The 19,829-nt window shown below is 44.4% G+C and overlaps 1 protein-coding gene across 1 annotated transcript in view; it reads right to left on the minus strand.

The window, feature by feature from the left end:
* The window catches only part of LOC132581012 (E3 ubiquitin-protein ligase RNF213-like), a 187,598-nt gene extending 167,769 nt beyond the window's left edge, over positions 1 to 19,829 (minus strand). Inside the window, exons 1-6 of the mRNA XM_060252031.1 lie at positions 19,567 to 19,829; positions 15,306 to 15,447; positions 12,880 to 13,070; positions 6,064 to 6,696; positions 5,163 to 5,320; positions 1,958 to 2,116 (exon numbers count right to left, since the gene is read on the minus strand). Of these exons, the coding sequence (XP_060108014.1) occupies positions 1,958 to 2,116; positions 5,163 to 5,320; positions 6,064 to 6,696; positions 12,880 to 13,047 (1,118 nt within the window). The 5' untranslated portion in view covers positions 13,048 to 13,070; positions 15,306 to 15,447; positions 19,567 to 19,829. The remainder of the gene's footprint in view (positions 1 to 1,957; positions 2,117 to 5,162; positions 5,321 to 6,063; positions 6,697 to 12,879; positions 13,071 to 15,305; positions 15,448 to 19,566) is intronic.

Below are 19,829 nucleotides of genomic sequence, written 5' to 3' on the forward strand. Positions count from 1 at the left end.
TCAGGAGCCACATGTGGCTCTTTCACACATATCGTGTGGTTCTTGAAGCTCCCATCATCCTGTCAGCTGGCTTGGAGAAAGCATTTCTCTCTTTAAATTACTTCACCAAACCAAACAAGCTGGGAGCTTAGAGAATGCATTTAAAATTAAAGTTGCTTTCTTTCCACCTCTCCTTCCCCACATCTATTGCCTGTCTTGCCTGCCTCTTCTAAAACATCTGACGTTAATGTCTTGCAGCACTCAAACATCTGACATTTGTTCTTTGTGGTTCTTATTTTAAGCAAGTTTGGTCTTGCAAGTTGTAACGCTGTGTTCTTTGCTCGATTTGTTGGATTCTTGGGTTTGATTGGCTTGGGTTCTCTGGTCTGACATTTGTTAAATTAGGCTCACTATTTTGTGATCTCACAGTTCTGCACTGGTTTTGGTGGCGGCTGGTTTTGTTTGCAAGGGAAGACTTTTGCCAAGTGACTGATTTGCTTGCTCTTGGGTTTCTTGCAGCTTTTACTCAAATAGGAAACAATGGAGAATGGCTGGGGGCACCTCATTCAAGAGCTCACTTAAAACTCAGGAATTACTTAGTGGAGAGGCAGCAGTTTTGTTGCAATTTTAATTCCATTTCCTTAAAAAACTGCTCCTCCAGCTCCCCACCCCACCACTCCATAAAGATTAATAGAGAAGAATATCAGAATCCAGAAAAGGTCCAGGTCCAGATCCAAATACCAAAATGGATCTGGTATTTGGGATCCAAATAATTGCATACTGGTATTTTTCAGCCCCTGGGAGGAAAAAAATCTAATTTTTCTATGATGCATGTGGAGAAACACCATTTTATTTGCGTTTACCTGTGAGTGGGATGGGGACAAACTGTCAGACCTGAGGCAGGCCTTGGCCTATCTCTTCCTCATTCCCCCCTCCCCTCCTGTGTGTAACCAGTAAACTGAGGGCAGCTCCATAGAGAGAACAGGAAGTTGATCAGGGGTCTGTACCAGAATGCTGCAAGAGGGTGGGCCATTCCTAGGGGGAACTGTAGTTTATATTAGTGGTTTGGGGGCAGGAAAATTCAGTTCAAGGCAGTTGTCAGTTGGAGCTTGCCACAGAAGGCAGACAGAGTCCCAGAGTCATTCTGGAAAGTATGTTCAACCTTCTATTTCTGAGTAACTAAGTAAGGTGCCTGCCCTGTGTACCATCTAGTTAGCGCATAAGTTTAAAGGAGAGAGATGGAGCATTTTTGCCAACTCTGATTTAATTCTTCTGTTCACTTATGTATATGTCTGTATATAGTTATCTTTAAAATCTTTTGAATGTTAAGAGATTGAGTTCCTCCGTACCACATAGGTCGGTTTCAGACTGGGAAATTGACACGGTAGTATCCCAAGGCGAAAAAACCCAATCCAGTCAGGTCCATTTTAGAGGGATCAGACAGCTGCTGTTGAAGCGGCAGGATCCCGGCAGCCGTCGGTGGTTGTGTGTTCACATGGCTAGCGTGGCTCAAGTACCCACCACTGCTGAAAGGGTGGTTTTTCTTAAAAAGTCCCCCATATGTGCACTCATGCAGGGAAGCACAGAAGCACACCTCCAAGAACATCTCATGGGGGGGGAAAACGGCAGTGCTGCAAACAGCTTGGCGTGATCACACAGCTCTTCCGCCCATGAGTCGTGCCAGGGTATTCAGACAGCAGGGGATTACGCCACCTACATCTATTCTCATAGCCTATTCTGGATAGTTGTCATTAATCAACTTGATTAGCACATACAAGCTTCGCCTGAGGTTGTTAAAAAAATTAGCTAACACAACCTAACGAATACCACATTTGAAGCAGAAAGTAGAGCATTAGTCTAAACAGAGGCACTGAAAAAATACTATCATAGTAGAGAACATAACCTCACCAAAACTTTTTAGAAGTTTTGACTTGCTACTGAATCCTGGATATGCTTGAACATGCAGAATTGTACTTACTTCGAGCAAGTCAGCTCACAGACATTATCCTTCCAGTCCACATAGCCAGAAATACTTTGTGCCCTAACGAACACTTTATGATTCTTAAGATCCAACTTGAAGTCCTTAGACAGTATGGCATGAAAGTATACTGTAATACCATCTCTGAAGTTCACTGGGCTGCAACAGTAAGAAAAAAAACAGCATAATTTGTTAAGGCAGGTAAGTAAAATAGTTTGGGTAAGCTCATAGACAAATAATTCACCAGGTGATTCACACAGCATTGAAATTTAATACTAAAACTCTGTATTTTACACAAATGCTAAGTATACAGCATCATGGTATGGAAAACAGACAAACTTTCAGAAGCTGCAAGAGAAGCTCTAGTAAGAATTCAGATAGGAAAACCGACAGATATTCGTGCAATGAAACAATAGGAATCAAAGTCCTAACAATTCAAAAGTGTAGCAACATTTATACAATTCATAAGATGTGTAGATGTCTTCCAGATGGAGACAGGTTTGTGTCGTTCCCCCACTGCTGCTGCACCTGCACCAGCTGATACAGCATAGCAGCAGCAGGGCTTCAGCACAGCAGATCCTTCTGTAGTTCTCTAACTCCTGGCTTCAACTTTTTAAAAAGCCCCAGCCCTTTCCATTGAAAACATATACATTTTCCTTTATATTTCTGCAATGCAATGGTCTAGAGAGATTTACTTTTATTTTTAAATTAAAGCTGGAATGCCAAAGAACCTGAAACATGAATTGTTGTAGTGATATAAAAATATTCCGTTCAATTGCCATTGGCAGGAGGAAGAATAATCACTAGAGAAACAGGGCAGGAAAACAGTTGTCAAGTGGGCTGGACCAGGAATAGTACCTTAATATTGTTAAGGTAGCACAAATGCACATTTGCTGGGAATGAACAGATGACGATGAAGATATTGGATTTATATCCCGCCCTCCACTCCGAAGAGTCTCAGAGCGGCTCACAATCTCCTTTACCTTTCTCCCCCACAACAGACACCCTGTAAGGTGGGTGGGGCTGGGAGGACTCTCACAGCAGCTGCCCTTTCAAGGACAACCTCTGCCAGAGCTATGGCTGACCCAAGGCCATTTCAGCAGCTGCAAATGGAGGAGTGGGGAATCAAACCCGGTTCTCCCAGATAAGAGTCCGCACACTTAACCACTACACCAAACTGGCTCTCCACAGTGTCTTCCTCCAAAAAAGAAAACTGAAGTACCAGACACTTTAAGACTGGATGTGGGTTCATTGTCATTAGCATAACCAACTGTAGGAAAAAAATTGGACTCATTTAATGGAACAATGATAGCACACTTTGGAATTTAAGTCACAGAGAAAGGCTGCGGGGAAAGTTGTAGGCAGTGCCCAATATGGTAGCCCCTTTATGATGGCCTCATCTACACTATCATTCAGCCTGTATATTGTACCTGCCCAGGGTGAAAAAGGTACACCTATTCTGATGAGTTATAATTTTGGCCAAAAGTGTGGGAGAAGACACTGCTAACTTACTAGCTGGCTTGGCTCTGGTAAATGTATCATACCACAACGAGCATGGAACTACGGATTTTGCTCTCATGAACTTTACTAATTGGGTTATGTCACTAAGGAAGACAGACAAGATACTTTAACAGAGCTGTTGAACTCATTTGTTACGAGGGACAGATTCGACATAAATGTCACTTTGTTGGGCTGGACAATGTGTGTCATAAAATGTAACGTAAGGTACCAAAGATATAAACTTTATACAGATTATTTCAAATGCTGAATGGCAATAGGAGTGATTGCATAAGGTGTGATATGCAGAGGAGTATTCTCAGCGTTGCTAATGAGACAGGAAACCTACATCTCAATTTGGTACAGAGGATTCAGTCCAGGAGGATGCAAAGAATAAATGGAAATAAGCCTGAACAAGTGAGCAGTACTCATGAAAGCACATATCCTATCACAAATGTTGTTAGTCTTTAAGGTGCTACTGGAATCTTACTCTTTTTACAGCTATTAGAAACCACAATGTTCAAAAACCAGTGGGGAGAACATTTTAACCTTCCAGGACATTCAGTTGCTGAACTAAGAGTACAAAGGAATTTCAAAGGGAGACTAGAGACTGCTGAATTGCAACTGATAATGAAGCGCAAGACAATGCATCCTCCTGGACTGGACTGAGACCCCAGGCTTCTTCTCTCATTACCACTGCCTGCAATTATTATTCAGTGTCTGAAATCTCTATCCAAGATAGATGGACTCACATTCTGGAGGTATCTGAAGAAATAAGCAGTGATTCATGAAAGCTCAAGCCCTGCCACAAATTTTGTTAGTTGTTAAAGAACTACTGTTCTCTTGCTCCCTTCCACTAATAAAGAATGCAATCTGTATTCTCCGGTTTCTCCCACCCCCTATCTGTTAGAACTAGAAAGGGGAATCTCTCCAAATGCCATGGGACACCATCTTTCTCTCTCTCTGGCATGCTCTCTGGCTCCTTCTTTCTTTCCCTTCCCCTGCCCTAAAGAAGCGTGTAGGCACACAAAAGCTTATACCTGGAATAAAACGTCGTTGGTCTTAACAGTGCTCTCTCTCTCTAGCTCTTTCCTTCCCCCTCCCTCCCCAGAGGAGGAGGGGGAAAGAGCCCTCAGCCAATTGAAGGAAGGGAGGCTTGGTTATATTTCTCTCCCCTGCAAAGCAGGAAATAGGAGAGACTGGCAAAAGCCAGCTCTCATGCTGGAAGCAGGAAGCAGCACAGCAGACAACCAGTTGCTTCCTGACCTGATTGGAGTCTTCAGGGGCCAGATGCTTGACACCCCAGCTTTAAGTCCTGGCTATTACCAACTTACTCCTTTTAGGGAACCGGAGTTTTTTTCCAAACGCAAACAAAATTTGTGAATGACCCACCAACTGTGTTTTGAGGTTTATCCACTGCAGTCTTTAAACTCAAACATACACACCCCATCTTGTTTAACAGGTAGCTTTCGACATTTGAAGCGTCTATGAATGTCACAAAAACCTTACAATCCCAGTCTCAAATATGCGAAGTACAATAAACCCCCAAATTATCCAACCCACCTACAGCCTACTTGATTAAATAGCTTCTGCTTTTTAGCCATGCTTGGGAGGCGGGGTTTAAAAAGGATTCAGTATTCATTAAAATACTGCTATTTTTTTTTATCCTTACTATAATTATTCAACAGCACTTCTACAAACGTGATACCTTTTGTTTTTCTGTTGCTTCTCATTGTTCTGATTTGATTGTTGCTTTTTCTGATTTGATGCAGCAGCAGCTTTCCCCTTCTCTTTATTTCCTTCTGTTTGAGTTGTTGGTTTTTTACAGGTATTCCCTTCTTCAGTTTTTTCTTCCAGCTTTACTTTCTGTAATGTATGTTTTAACACATGCTTAAAAGTAGTAAGATAGTTACATAAACCTAGCCAAGTTAAAAACCTTATTTGTGATACGTAACTATATAAGTTTCTGTGTTTCTCTTTAGGAATGGGCACCAACCCCATTTTTGCAGTTTGTTTTGGTTTGTGATTGAACCACAAACAGATACCAACTGGGAGGTTAGTTCGTGAACCGAACTGGTTTGTGACCTCTGCTTTCTGCTTACAGCAAAAATTAGCTGAGCAACAAGGAGCAGAAAGCAGAGGTTTAAGAGCTATGTAAACCCCTCCTTTCTGCTCTTTATAAACTACAAACTGCCTTAAAATTCATGGAAATTTGTGACAGCTCTTCAGTTCAGTTTGCAAACTATGAACCAACCAAAATTTGTCACTAACTTATGTTTGTGAGCTGGTACATGCCCATCCCTACTCGCCCTTGCAAAGCCAATTAAAAAGCTGGTTAAGAAGGTACTGGTTTCATTAGAGCCAGTCAATGTGAAAATTTGAGCCGTGTCAACATTTACTTTCATACTGTTGTTGAACTAAGAACGCCACAACCAAAAACCTGCAGAAAATGCAATAACTCAATCTACTGCAGGTTTAGGCATGCCTACTGATTTTCAGTAACAATCTGAATGCCCCATAATACAAGAAGCAATTCTAAAGAAAAATATTCATTGCTCCACAGCATCCCTACACGATCAGAAAACAAATTAAGACATTACTGATCTTACTTTTGTATCACAATCTCTTCTCTGTTGCTTGGCCCCTTTTTCAATTCCTTTTTTAAAAGTTTCTTTTGTTTCAGATTCTGGCAAATTCATCTTAGTCAAATTTTGATCTTCTGCAATGGAGTTTGCACCTGTATTTTCAGATGAGCCCACATTTAAGTGAAGGTCTGATATGGTCTTTGCACTTCCTGTGCAAATGCCCGGATTTGTATTTTCCAGGGTCTTTTCCATCGCAGAAGAATGTTTGTTATTTTGTCCTCTGCTTGAACCTACCTGTTCAACTACAACATTTATTTTGGAGTCTTCCTTCTCCATCTTTTCCCCTGCAGCTTCTGCACCATTTTTATTGTCCTTTTCAAGCACTTGGTCTGCGTGAATCATGATATCAATGGTACCACTCTGATTTTCTGTCCCATTTACTGAATTTTGATCTAAGGGACTACAACTTTTATTCTGATGTCCATCATCCTCAGCGGGCCCCCTTTCTGGTTTGGTCACTTCAGCTAGTTCAGCTTGACTTTGTTCTGCTGGATTATTTTCATCTGCTGTTTCAGTGTTCAAAGAATAATTAAGAGTGGATAGTGCTGAATTTAAGGAATCCTGAAGCTCAGAGTCTGAAGCAATCATCTTCTTTTTCTGTGTGATGGAAGGGTGGGATGGAGCTACACACTTTAGAATCACAGAAATTATTATGTTGTCCTCATTAGATAAAAACATAAATTAGCCTTCTCAAGCACATTATCTGTTATGCCCTCGATTTCAGCTTAAAGAATTGGAGTTGAAAGAGTGACACACATATATCCTCTTTCCTACTGTGAGCCATCCTACCACAGACCAGGCTATGCAATCCGAACCACACTGACATATACAAACAGCAGCTGTACTGAAGAAATTTTCTGACAGAGCATATCATTCAACATGAATCTTACAAGCAAGCTCATGCCACAAACTGGAGGAAAAGCCGCAACTGGAAAGAAAAATAAAGACTGCAAAAGAGGTGAGCAATCTATGAAGCATTTGAAAAGGTGTATCTGACTAAATTTCCAAGCATCATAATTCAAACCACCTGCATGTCCTCCAAAACAGGGTGGGAGAAGAGGTGCATCTTTACAAAGCTGTGATTCAAAAGGACAATATATATTGTACCTCTGAAGTGAATTACACTCCAATAAAAGTAGAAGAAGCTATTATAAAGGTGATTTGCAACATTCTGGAGGAACAAAGTCCAGATGCATATAAAATCCACTGGTTGCCAAGATGTAAGCCGTTATTAAATCCTCACAGCCAAAATCTGAGCTCGAATTTCTACTATTCTCTACAGGGGCCTCCACAAAAGAACCAATATTTCTACTCAAGTTTCTTTTCTTATTGTCACTATCTCTAGCATTACTTATTCTAGACTGGTTGCTCACTAGTAGTACAACCCTAAGCAATCTTACAGCCTTCTAAAGCCCATTGAACTCAATGAGTTTAAAAGGATTTAATTATGTCATATTTTAAAGCCAGATCCTGAAAATATAGAATCAGTAATACTATACTGACCAGTAGTTTTGAACTTTGTTTAGCAATGTTGCCAAACTCAGTTCTAAACGAAACTTAGGAAGGGCCTAAACACAACTAGTACTACTCAGCTTCTTATGTTCCTAAGGATGCCTTTTCCTTACACTCCTATAGTACTCTCAAATGGGACTGGGAACACTTCTGGCAAGGGTTAAAAGGACTCACTGATGAGTGAGATGTTTGCAGGTTCTAGAGCCTGCAGTTCTCCCTTCTCATCAGTCTTCCAGTCTTCTCACCCACAAGCAGGAAGCTATGGTTCCTACACCACACTCTGCCTACATTTCCAATTCTGCAAATACAGTTGTTTACAATGAATATTTAGTAAGGGAGTACATAAGGGTTTGGCTACCTGACAGGTGCTTGAGATTTCCCACCATTACTCTGGTCTCTCCTCAGCTAGTACAGTCAACAGATCTATTTAGAAACAAGTTCTCCCAGCCCATTTCAACTATTAAATCTTTTGTCCCAGTTTACTTCCAGGGCATGTTCAGAACACTCACATACTTAGTACAATACAGCAATGCTATAACTTCAGGAAAACAGCAATTTTCACATAGAGTTAACATAAACTGCATTGCCCAAAATTCTTATTTTCCTACAGGCAGCTTCAACTAAGTCCTGAGTGAAGTTTGAAAGATCCCAGCAACTTTGTCAACATTGTATTTCCAGAGGTCTTTGTATCTTAATACGTTTATAAACTAGCTCTCCTAAAAGCTCAAAGTAGTTTGCTTATAGCTTTAACCTCAATACCTTCTCCCAAACAGATTCAAGCAGACAACTCAGTGGTGGTAACTGTTGCTTCACACTAGCACACTTGCTATATCTCTCTCTCGCCTCTCGGCTTGACTTCGCGAACGAAGATTTAAGAAGGGTGCAGTAGTCCACGTCTGCTGCAGGCTCGCTGGTGGCTGACAAGACCAATGCGGGACAGGCAGATCCGGCCACAGTGGCTGCAGGGAAAAGTCTGATTTGGGGTTGGTGCTGTAGCAGTGCGATTCTTCCTCAATCTCCTTTTGTCCTCAAGACCAGCTATGCGTGCGTTCTCAAAGGAAGAGACAGCCTGGTGGATGGTGTGCCTCCATGCTTTGCGATCTGAGGCTAGGTCAGACCACTGGTCATGGTTGATGTGACAGGTGCCAAGGGATTTCTTCAAGGAGTCCTTGTACCTCTTCTTTGGTGCCCCTCTATTTCGATGGCCGGTGGAAAGTTCACCATACAGAGCAATCTTGGGAAGGCGGTGGTTTTCCATCCTAGAAATATGCCCTGCCCAGCGTAGCTGCGTCTTCAACAGCAGTGCTTCGATGCTTGTAACCTCCGCCCTCTTGAGAACTTCAGTGTTGGTCACAAAGTCACTCCAGTGGATGTTGAGAATGGTGCGAAGGCAGAGCTGATGAAAGCGCTCAAGGAGTCGCAGGTGATGACGGTATAAAACCCACGATCGGAGCCGTAGATGAGGGTTGTCATCACAACCGCTTTGTAAACATTGATCTTTGTGCCTTTTTTCAGATGCTTGTTGCTCCACACTCTTTTGTGCAGTCGGCCAAATGCACGATTTGCTTTTGCCAGCCTGTTGTCAATCTCCTTGTCGATCTTGGCATCTGAGGAGATGATGCACCCCAGGTAGCTGAACTGCTGGGACTGTCTTCAGAACTGATTCACCCACAGTGATGCAGGGAGGGCGATAATCTTCCTGGGGTGCAGGCTGGTGGAGAACTTCTGTCTTCTTCAGACTAACTTCTAGGCCGAATAGCTTGGCAGCCTCTGCAAAGCAGGAAGTCATATGCTGCAGAGCTGATACCAAGTGGGAGACGAGTGCAGCATCATCAGCAAATAGTAGCTCTCGGATGAGTTTTTCCATTGTCTTGGAGTGAGCCTTTAGTCGCCTCAGGTTGAACAGGCTGCCATCAGTGCGATAGCGGATGTCATCATCTAGATCTACTGCGGCTCTTTGAAGCATCATGCTAAAGAAGATCGTAAAGAGAGTTGGCGCGAGAACACAGCCTTGCTTTACACCTGTGCCTATTGGGAAGGGCTCTGAGAGGTAGTTGCAGTGTCTGACTTGGCCTCGCTGGTCTTCATGTAGCTGGATGATCATGCTGAGGAACCTTGGGGGACATCCTAAACGTTCCAAGATTTGCCACAGGCCTTTCCTGCTAACGGTATCGAAAGCTTTGGTAAGGTCGACAAAAGTCACATATAGACACTTGTTCTGTTCCCTGCATTTCTCTTGGAGCTGCCTGAGAACAAATAAAATAAATAATAAATAAATAAATAAATAATTTTTTTATTTATATCATGTCGGTGGTGCTCCTGTTAGCTCTGAAGCCGCACTGGCTCTCTGGGAGGAGTTCTTCTGCAATGGTGGGCACCAGTCTGTTCAGGAGTATTCTGGCAAGGATTTTGCCTGCGATGGAGAGCAGGGTTATCCCCCGGTAGTTGGAGCAGTCTGACTTTTCTCCTTTGTTCTTGTGTAGAGTGATGATGATTGCATCGCGAAAGTCCTGTGGTAGTTTGCCTTGTTCCCAGCAGGTGACAAGTACTTTGTGAAGTGTGCTATGTACTACTGTGCCCCCATGCTTCCAGATCTCTGGTGGGATTCCATCAACTCCCGCTGCCTTGCCACTTTTCAGTTGCTTGATGGCTTTAACAGTCTCTTCTAGGGTGGGGATCTCATCCAACTCTGTTTTCACTGGTTGAAGTGGGGTGAGGTGGATTGCTGAATCTTGAACTACGCGGTTGGCACTGAAGAGAGCCTGAAAATACTCCGACCACCGGTTCAGTATGGATGCCTTGTCTGTGAGGAGCACTTGGCCATCTGCACTACGCAAGGGACTCTGAGCCTGATATGATGGGCCATATACTGCCTTCAGGGCTTCGTAGAACCCTCTTAAATCACCAGTGTCTGCACACAGCTGGGTTCTCTCTGCAAGCTTGGTCCACCACTCGTTCTGAATGTCTCGAAGCTTGCGCTGGAGGTTGCTACATGCAGCGCGAAAGATTGCTTTTTTCCCGGGACAGGAGGGCTGAGCAAGATGTGCTTGGTAGGCAGATCTCTTTTTCGCTAGTAATTCTTGGATCTCTTGATTGTTCTCGTCAAACCAGTCCTTGTTTTTCCTTGTGGAGAACCCGAGGACTTCTTCAGAGATCGACAGGATGGTAGTTTTTAGGTGTTCCCAGAATGCTTCTGGAGAAGGGTCTGTGGGGCAACTGGGGTCCTCAATTCTTGACTGGAGTTTTGCCTGGAAGGCAGCTTTAACTTCGGCTGACTGAAGGCTGCCAACCTGAAGCTTCCTCCGAGGGATACCTCCTCTCCTGGGTGTGGGTTTAAAGTGAAGACGGAGATTGCAGCGTACAAGACGATGATCCGTATGACATTCCGCACTGGGCATTACTCGGGTGTGTAAGACATCTCGAAGGTCCCTCTGGCGCACCAGAATGTAGTCGATAAGGTGCCAGTGCTTGGACCGTGGGTGCATCCAGGTTGTTTTCAGGCTGTTCTTCTGCTGAAAGATAGTGTTGGTGATGGTGAGCTGGTGCTCCGTGCAGAATTCTAGCAGGAGGCGCCCGTTATCATTGCAGTTGCCAATGCCATGTTTGCCAAGTACTCCTTTCCAGGCTTCCGAGTCTTTACCTACTCTGGCATTGAAGTCGCCAAGGATGATCACCTTGTCCTCTGTAGGGGTCTCCCGTACGAGGTTGCGTAAATCAGCACAGAACTTGTTCTTTTCTGCAGGATCTGCTTGAAGGGTTGGGGCATACACACTGAAGAGTGTTGCATGTTGCTTGTTTTGAAGTGGGAGGCGCATGGACATGATGCGATCTGAGTGACCTGTTGGCAGGTTTTCGAGTTTGGAGGCAATGGAGTTCCTGACCATGAAGCCAACGCCAGAAAGGCAGCTCTCAGCCTTTGACTTTCTCAACCAGTAGAGGGTATAGCCAGCACCATGTTCTTGAAGACTACCTTCCTCAGGGAAACGGACCTCACTGAGAGCTGCTATGTCAATATTCAACCTGAGAAGTTCGTGGGCAACTAGAGCAGAGCGTCGTTCAGGGCGACCACTGTCTACTGTGTCAAGCATGGTTCTGATGTTCCAACACGCAAGCTTAAGTCTTTGCACACTTTGTGAGGCAGGTGCATGCCTTTTCTTTGTTGTTATTTTTTGACCGCAAGTAAGGATGCCCGTTGGCCGCGGCTAACCAACTGGGGTGGGGGAGACGAGCTTTGTTTAGGCCACCTTTTCTAGGCCCCTCTCCGTGTGGAGCAAGCAGTGCTGTCCCTAGATAAGGCTGCTTGGTCGTTCAGGGTGCTGCCGAAAGATGCTTTCGTCTCCGGGTCAGCATCAGGCGAACAATACCCTGAACCGCCTACATGCAGGATCGGGATTGCGGCTTCCAGTGGCATCTTCCACCTGCCGTTTCGCCCCTTGCCCATCGTTGCAGGACTTGGTGTATTGTGGGTTGTGGATGTGGATATGCCCTTCAGGCCTGCACAGAGGAATTTTTAGGTGAAGCACAGTGTGTGCGGTACTGGCTCCACCCTTTCACCTTGGGGTCATCTGCCATGGCCCAGTAAGCGAGTCCTCCAGGTGGTAGGTGTTACATTAACGAGCTCTATCTGCCCGGGTTTGATGTTAGAGTTTTCCTTCTCTTGGCTGGCGAAGTTGGTGAGCCCAGCCTGCCCATCCGGTTATACCGCCGGACATTCGGTCGCACCATGACGTGGCAAACTCTGTGAGAAACGGGGGGGACCAGCGGGAAGGTGTTGCCACGGATGCAGTAATGCAGGAGAGGCCATTGCAGTGACCATCTGCCAGGCATAGCCAGACAGTGACCACGCGGCGTTCACTACACCGGGAAGGAGAGGCTATGTATTGCGCATACACTTTCCCGGGGGGGGGCAGGATACCCAAGAGGGAGCCCACCCCTCCCCCCCAATATATCACATGCAGGAAAAACTACAGCTGCAGCCCTCATACAGGCCTGGTTTCTCCCATCTCCTTTTTCTGGAAGGAGGGTTATCATCTAACTCATAGCAAACTGCAATGCTCACTACTGCCTGCTGAAAATAGCCTTGCTTTCAGAGAGAACCACAGCAGAAAGCAAAACAGGTTACTACAAACGCTGTCAGCAAGCACAGCTAGTACTGCCACAATGCCAGTCACCAGAAGAGGGTCATCAGTCATTCCTACTCTCTTAACTAAGGGAATGAGAAAGATCACTTGAACCACAGTGAGCAACCTGTACCTGAAGTATACTCACCTTCTTTGGTGAAACCCAATCCTGATCCCCAGTGCATTCTGGCAGAGAATCTTGCAGTTCCTTCTGTACCAATTCAGTGGGGGGGTGGTCACCACCATCAGGTTTCAAAGGGGGGATGCTTTCAACCTTCAGCTCTCCCCCAGTTTCCATCTCTTCCACTGAAGTCATTTTTGGATCTCTACTCTCTGCACCTGAAATAAAGACTTTCATTAATCTATAAGATCAGAGAAGTCATCAAAATTGAAAAATACCATGGACTCAAAAGATGCCAATCTGCCAGTTAATGTACTTGAATCAGCAGCTTTTCAACCATTCAGGCATGCATTGTTAAGGGTGAGGGGGTTAAGGGAACAGCCACAGGGGAGGGGTGATTTCCATTACCTAATGGCAGGTGGGAGATGGGAGGGGGATGCCAACCTAAGCTTCAACATTATCATCATCTTCACAGATGGATATGGATTTTATTACATGAATGATGGTAAGGGAAATATCTCATGGCATTCCTTCAGCAGAGTGGGAGAGGCTAAATGGCTATTAGCTCTGTAAATCGAACTTGGGGGGGGGGGGAGGGGAGAACCCAAGTCAATCTTTTTTTGCATAGGGTGGATAATAACATTTTAGTGGAAGAAGATTCAATTGGGTGGGACTATAGAAGACCTGAAGCACATGGGAGGTGACTGGCAAGTGGGAGCAGTGTGATACTGTACTGAAGGATAAGCTTTCTGAAGTTGGCATTAGCAAATATTACCAGTTTTTGGATCTGAATTACTCCCAAGGCCCTTGCTTCTACATTTCTGTCAATGTAGGTCTGTGAACAGTTATTTTCTGTAATGAATGTCAATACATCAAAAGTATGTTCTCAGCTTTCAGATACACACACCTGAACAATATACTCAAGACTGCTACAGCGCAGACATTTATTCCAGATTCTGATGCAATAATTCAGAACAAGAGGTAACAGTTATCAATACTGTAAGAGTGTTAATGTTTTATACATGTTTCTATTTTGAGTAAAAAATATTGTTTCTTGGGTTTGCCTGTGTCCTTTATAAAGTTTACATTCTCCAGAACCAAGCATTACTTTTTTATGACACATGTGGCCTGACAAAGTGGCATTTATGTCAGATCCAACCCTCATAAGAAACGAGTTCAACACTCTGGTCTAGAAGCCCCCTCATGAGCACAGATTAACTATGTAGTAGGATATGAATGTTAGAAGTAAAATACAATATGCATGTACAATGTAGGATCAGATACATCTTGTAACAGGTGCTTAGAGCATAAATGCCTCAGATTATAGATCCTACGCCTCACTTCAAGATAGCAGATTATCTGCTATTAAAACAAATTGCGAAGATAAATGTACATGACCATGTAATAGGGTTTCTAGTAGCTGGTTTATCAACAGCAGTATTCTTGTTTGTTTTGTCAAGCCACAAATCTCCAGTCTAGACCACAAGATAGGAAGACAGAGCAGCAGCAGTAAAATTATTCAGTGTCTCAAACTGAAGAGTAGAGAAGGCACAAACAATTTGCATTTTTTATTAGTCACAGATTCTCACCTGCTGCGGACTTACTCACTTTGGACTGGAAGCTGTTTGGGGTGGGGGGAGGAAGTAGACTAAGAATTTAGAGGAGCCCAACAGATGTTAGGGGTATTATGCAGAACCTGCCCAGCTGGTGAAAAAACTGCTGAAAGGAAAAAGGGGTGGGGTGTGTTTATTTAATGAGGTTTCTGTGAGGAAGGGGGCCTAGTGAGTTTAGCAGTGCCTTAAGCACTACTTTTATTTACCATAAAGAGAAGATGAAAATGGGGGAGGGGTTTAAAATGGAGCAACAGAGCTAAAAATAGATAAACTATTGGTAGACAGACAAAGCAAGGAAAGCCTTAAAAGAATGGCTTTACTGATTAACAGAACAGAAGAAGAGTTGGTGCTCATACCCCACTTTTCTCTACCCTAAAGAATCATAGAGTTGAAAGGGACTGCCACGGTCTCAAAACAGCTTACAATCATCTCCCCCTCCCCTCCCAACAACAGACACCTTGTGAGGCAGGAGAGGCTGAGAGAGTTCTGAGAACTGTGACTGGCCCAAGGTCACCCAGCAGGCTTCTGGTGGAGGAGTGGGGAATAAATTCTCCAGATTAGAGACTCCCACTCTTAACCAGTGCACCATGGTGGCTCTCCATTTTGATTGTGTCTACTTCCTGTGTAGACATTATAGAAATACAGTAATTAAGACATCAACCATACCAACAAGAACTTCTTGTGGTCGTGAAGTAATGGTAACTTAAGACACAACAGTGGCCCCAGACGAATTCATTAATATACTTCTGAAATTTTCCCATGACAATCATGACTAATAGGATGCAGCTACATTGCATGAAATGATTTTACAGATTAGGATTCCTCTGCATATTTTCTTACTTTGCACATTGGCAGAATGAACCAATCTTTCTCCACAATTACCGCAATACTTGTGAGACACATTTTGAGAGTTGTAGCTGCATTTTGGGCATTTAATGCCCTTCTTCTGCTTCCGCCGCCCCAGGGTGAAGGTTCTCCAGGCCTGTTGAAAGACAACACAAAAAAATGGGCAGAAAATTAATCATATGACATGCCTATGTGTCTCTCTGGAAAAAGAAACTGAAAACCCAGGAAGCTATATTTAGTAACCTTTTATCATTTCACATACTGTTAGGGAGAATAAATAAACGTGGTACGTTCATCAATGCAGAAGAATACAGGCACTATATATATATATATCAAACATACTACAGAAAAGCCCCAGGAAACCCCCTCACTCAAAGATAAACACACCTATTTAAACAAAGTAGTTACAATTTTAAGTTAAAACATTTATACTTTGCTTTTTGATCAGTTAAACTCCAAGATTATTTACAATAAACTAAAGCAAAACAAGAAAGATGGCTCCTGGTTCAAGCTCTTAGCAATTCCATTTCCCAAACATATGGCTGGGAGGAGACAGATGGAGTGTAATGGCAGGGTCTTGCTTAATTACTCTCAGATTTCCCCAATTAAAGATCAGTCTCCCATTTTGACATATTTATTTCCGTCACTATGTGCCCCACCCCCCGAATTAAACCCAAACAAATGGTAAACATAAACTAAGCTATGTTGAGCACCTTTATTAGGTTGTATGCTAATTTGCTGCTCATCCTCTATTTATACGTATGGTTTGATAACTTCCATTTCAATGTATCTGAAGAAGGGTGTGAGCACACAAAAGCTTGCACCTTGAATACAACTTTGGTGGTCTTAAAGGTGCCACTGGACTCAAACTTCGTTGTACAGCTTCAGACCAATACAGCTACCACTCCTGAACCTCCCCAAACATGTTAAAGCCTCTTCCCAGCTCACTGGTGTCCCTGTTGCTGCCCTTATTTTGTGCATAGCTAGTAGTTTTCCAGAAGGATTAATTGAAAAAGATTGATACTTAAAAAGCAACAACTTTTTCATGAGATGTTTGAAGTATATTTGGGAGAAAACAATTTACAGAGATCTTAGCAAAGGATTTTGGGAAAAGTAACAAAGAAAGACACAGACAGGCATTGCCAAGGGCTGGATCCCCTGGGAGGACCTGTCACAAGCAGGGGATCAGGGACGGCCTTCTCAAGGCTGCCACCACTCTGGTACAGGCCTGTCTGAGAGGGCTCAGAGTACCCACCCAATCCCTGTGTCTTTCCTTGCAAATATCTTTTATCCTTGACCAAAGAGATGTGAGGAGTCTCAGAGTATAACAATAAGTTTATTGTAAGTGCTCAAGAACAAACAAGTGGGTTTTAACAGTGCAATAGTGAAAGGGAAATACAGTAAAAGTGGTACAAAGAAAACAAAAGCCCTGATGCTACTAGCTAAACCTTCTCTTTTTCTGCTTCCAACTCACTCACCCCCTCTTTGGATGAGGAAACTCTCCTGCTGCAGCCTCTCTCCAGCTCAGCCTTTCCAAAGAGAACACTTCCCCCTCTCTAGCTAGGCCTCTTATCCTTTCCTCCATGTGCCACCCCTCTATTCTCCATTGGGCAAGTTTTTCTCTCCAAAACTGATGTCCACCCAATTAGAGGGACAGAAGGGACCCTGGGAGATGTAGCCTTGATTGCTCCTCTAATACAGGCTTCCTGGAAGCCTACAGGCCACACTAGGCCTAGGATCATGACAGGATCTGATATCACCTAAGCATGGTTTTGCGCCTCCGTTTGTGCTCCACTGCAATACAATAAATACTACAAGAATTCTGTATACAACTGGTGAGAATTCACTAAGCACTGCTCTGGAAATTGGGATTGCCTTCTATAACAGTCCACATTCCCCTATTCCACCATAGTGGTAAACAATGTTGGGAAGTCACCCAGACCTCAGAATAAAGAGGGGAGGAGGTTTTAATCCATCCTTGGCTGCCTCCTTGCAGCAAGACAAACCTTCTACACAGTAAGACTCACCAGCTTCTCTTCCTCCCTGGACTGTTTTCAGGAACTTCCTTTTATACCCTTCCCCTTCCTGCCCCTTAATATCCCTTGCTTCCCATGACTTTGACCCTTAACTGGTTGCTCTTTATTAACAGAAAGCCAGGACACCTGCCTATGCTTCCACCTTCTTTCAATGGGTCTGGCTCTTCCTGGCATGAGCTTCACCTGAGGAGGGAGTGGAGTCAGAGACTCTTGTTGCTCTTCCAGTTTGCTGTGAACTGTTGGGGAATTCACCCACCTTCCTTCCCATCAGGCTGTCCTTGGAGTTAGGTGTCATTGGTTTGGGAAGGAGATAGGCTTCCCCTTCCTTGTCTGGGTGATAACTTTGGCCAAAGAGGCTTCTTGGAATATCTCCTCTCCATGCCTGAGTAAGTGGGGTTGAGTCCAGGCACTGGAGCTTTGTTGGGGTGGGGTTTGGAGCTATACTGAGCCCCATCCTGATAGAGGGAATTATCTCAGAGCTTGCACACTCTGCAATGGATCGGCTAGACATCCAGATGAATCCTATTTTCCTCTGCAGTCCTCAAGTTGTGCCATTCAAAGAACGTCCATCCCACCCCACAATGTTGTTGCCTTACAATGTCACATCAATCACTGATCAAGGGCAATACTGTGTCTCACTATCAACAGCTGTCCAGGGTCTCATGTAGAGGTCTTTCGTATCATCTCCTACCTATACTGTGCAGTTACAGATGCCACCAGGGATTGAACCTGGGGCCTTCTGTATGCAAAGCTGATGTTCTACCACTTAGCCAGTACTCCCCCCCACCCTATACTTTCTGCTGCATAGATGTTCACTGGATGCCACTTTCCCAGCAGAGAGGTATTGTCATCCTGAATTTCTGCTTGCCATATGGCTGTTACAAGGTGCAGGAGACTATCAGGTCACAAACAAGCAAGCAAGGGTTAACAACCCAAGCCACAAGAGCAAAACCCTCAGTTGCTATTCTTAACTATACTAGGCAAAATTTTAAACTGGGATACTGAAGTAACAAAAACCAATCTGCCAGCACAGCACAGAGATCGCCCGGACACAAGGAAGAGGCATATAAAATTCCCTTCGCTGTCTACAAAGTAGTTGCTTCTTCTCCACAACCTCCAGGCCTCCTCAACCCTAAGCAACAGGCTCCTAGAAAAGGTAAGAGTGTGCTGAAGCCTGACCACCATGTTTTCTCTCCCTGGAGGGACCAGCCGGGTAAGAGTCCAATCAGCAACCACTATGCAAATAACGGGTGATCATTGTTCATTGCTACACGCCTGTCTCTCGAGCCCACCTACGACCGGTAAATGTCCTCGGCCAATAAGAAAGCACTGCAAAACAAGAGTTTCCCACACTACAAATCCCAGAATTCTTCGAGGTTATATTTTTCAATAGGTTTCCTATATCGAAACCACTTTGTGCAAGGCATAGTATTTGCATGAATCCCCAGAATCTACCCTCCGTCGCTACATACACAACCCTGCCTGCTCTCCTACGATAAAGAAATAAGAATACCACGGCAGAAAACGTATTTCCTCACAAGCGCATATATTTCTCCCAGCCGAACGGCTTGGGCAAGAATGCGCAAAAAACTGGGGTTTTTTTGTTAAAGCAAAGGCCCCGACTAGCAATTGCCGGCATCTGTGCTACAACGTCACTTGCAATTCTGCCTAATCACCGAAGCAAAACCAGATCAGGGGACAAGCGAAGGCTAAAAACAAACCATCACCGCATAATTGAACTCATTAACTAATTTCATCGCCCGGGGGGAGGCAGATAACAATACTGTACAAACGAGAAATATAGCGTCACAAATCGATGCCACACCCATCAGCTAGCGAAGGCAAAGGTCCTGGTTTCCAAATCGGAGAGCTGTGCAGCCCGCAAGCAAATCACACTACGTTGCGTACTCCCTCCCTAGCAAATACTCCGTGTTATAATATCAATACTAGACTTGCCCTGTCTCCATCCGATTACCACAAATCGGAAAAATAACCCGTCCCCTGCCCAGCTACAACAGGGTTACATGCAAAAACTTCAGCAAATGGCGACATCAAAAACAGAGACCACCCGCGACAACGATCCCGCAAGAGCTCAGGCTCGTAACTTCCCCCGCAGCCCTGTTCCAAAAGGCTTGAACGGACCACCCTGAGAACACGAGGCAGCGCAACTAATTGATTGGTTGCATTAATGCGTATTCTAAAGAGCGCGAGCGACTCACCCCAACCCAGTTCCGAACTTGTAGCCGCCGCTGCCCGAAGGAAGGACCAGTTCTCTGCCGGATGAGTAGCTGCCGCCTGCAAGCCAACTTTCGCTTTCTCGCCAACTCCGCTAGCTTTATACGCTGTTTCGTTTCCCGCAGGTCACTCGCCCTCCCCCTCGTCTATCTTTGCTTAGCTATCCGCCCAGCCCCCTTCTCTTGCCGCTGGCTTGTCGCCTGTGTGTCCGGAAGAGGGGAGTGCGAGGTTTCGGTTTCTCAGCCCT

The sequence above is a fragment of the Heteronotia binoei genome, chromosome 13 (assembly GCF_032191835.1).
Source record: "Heteronotia binoei isolate CCM8104 ecotype False Entrance Well chromosome 13, APGP_CSIRO_Hbin_v1, whole genome shotgun sequence".
In the NCBI taxonomy this organism is placed as follows: Eukaryota; Metazoa; Chordata; class Lepidosauria; order Squamata; family Gekkonidae; genus Heteronotia; species Heteronotia binoei.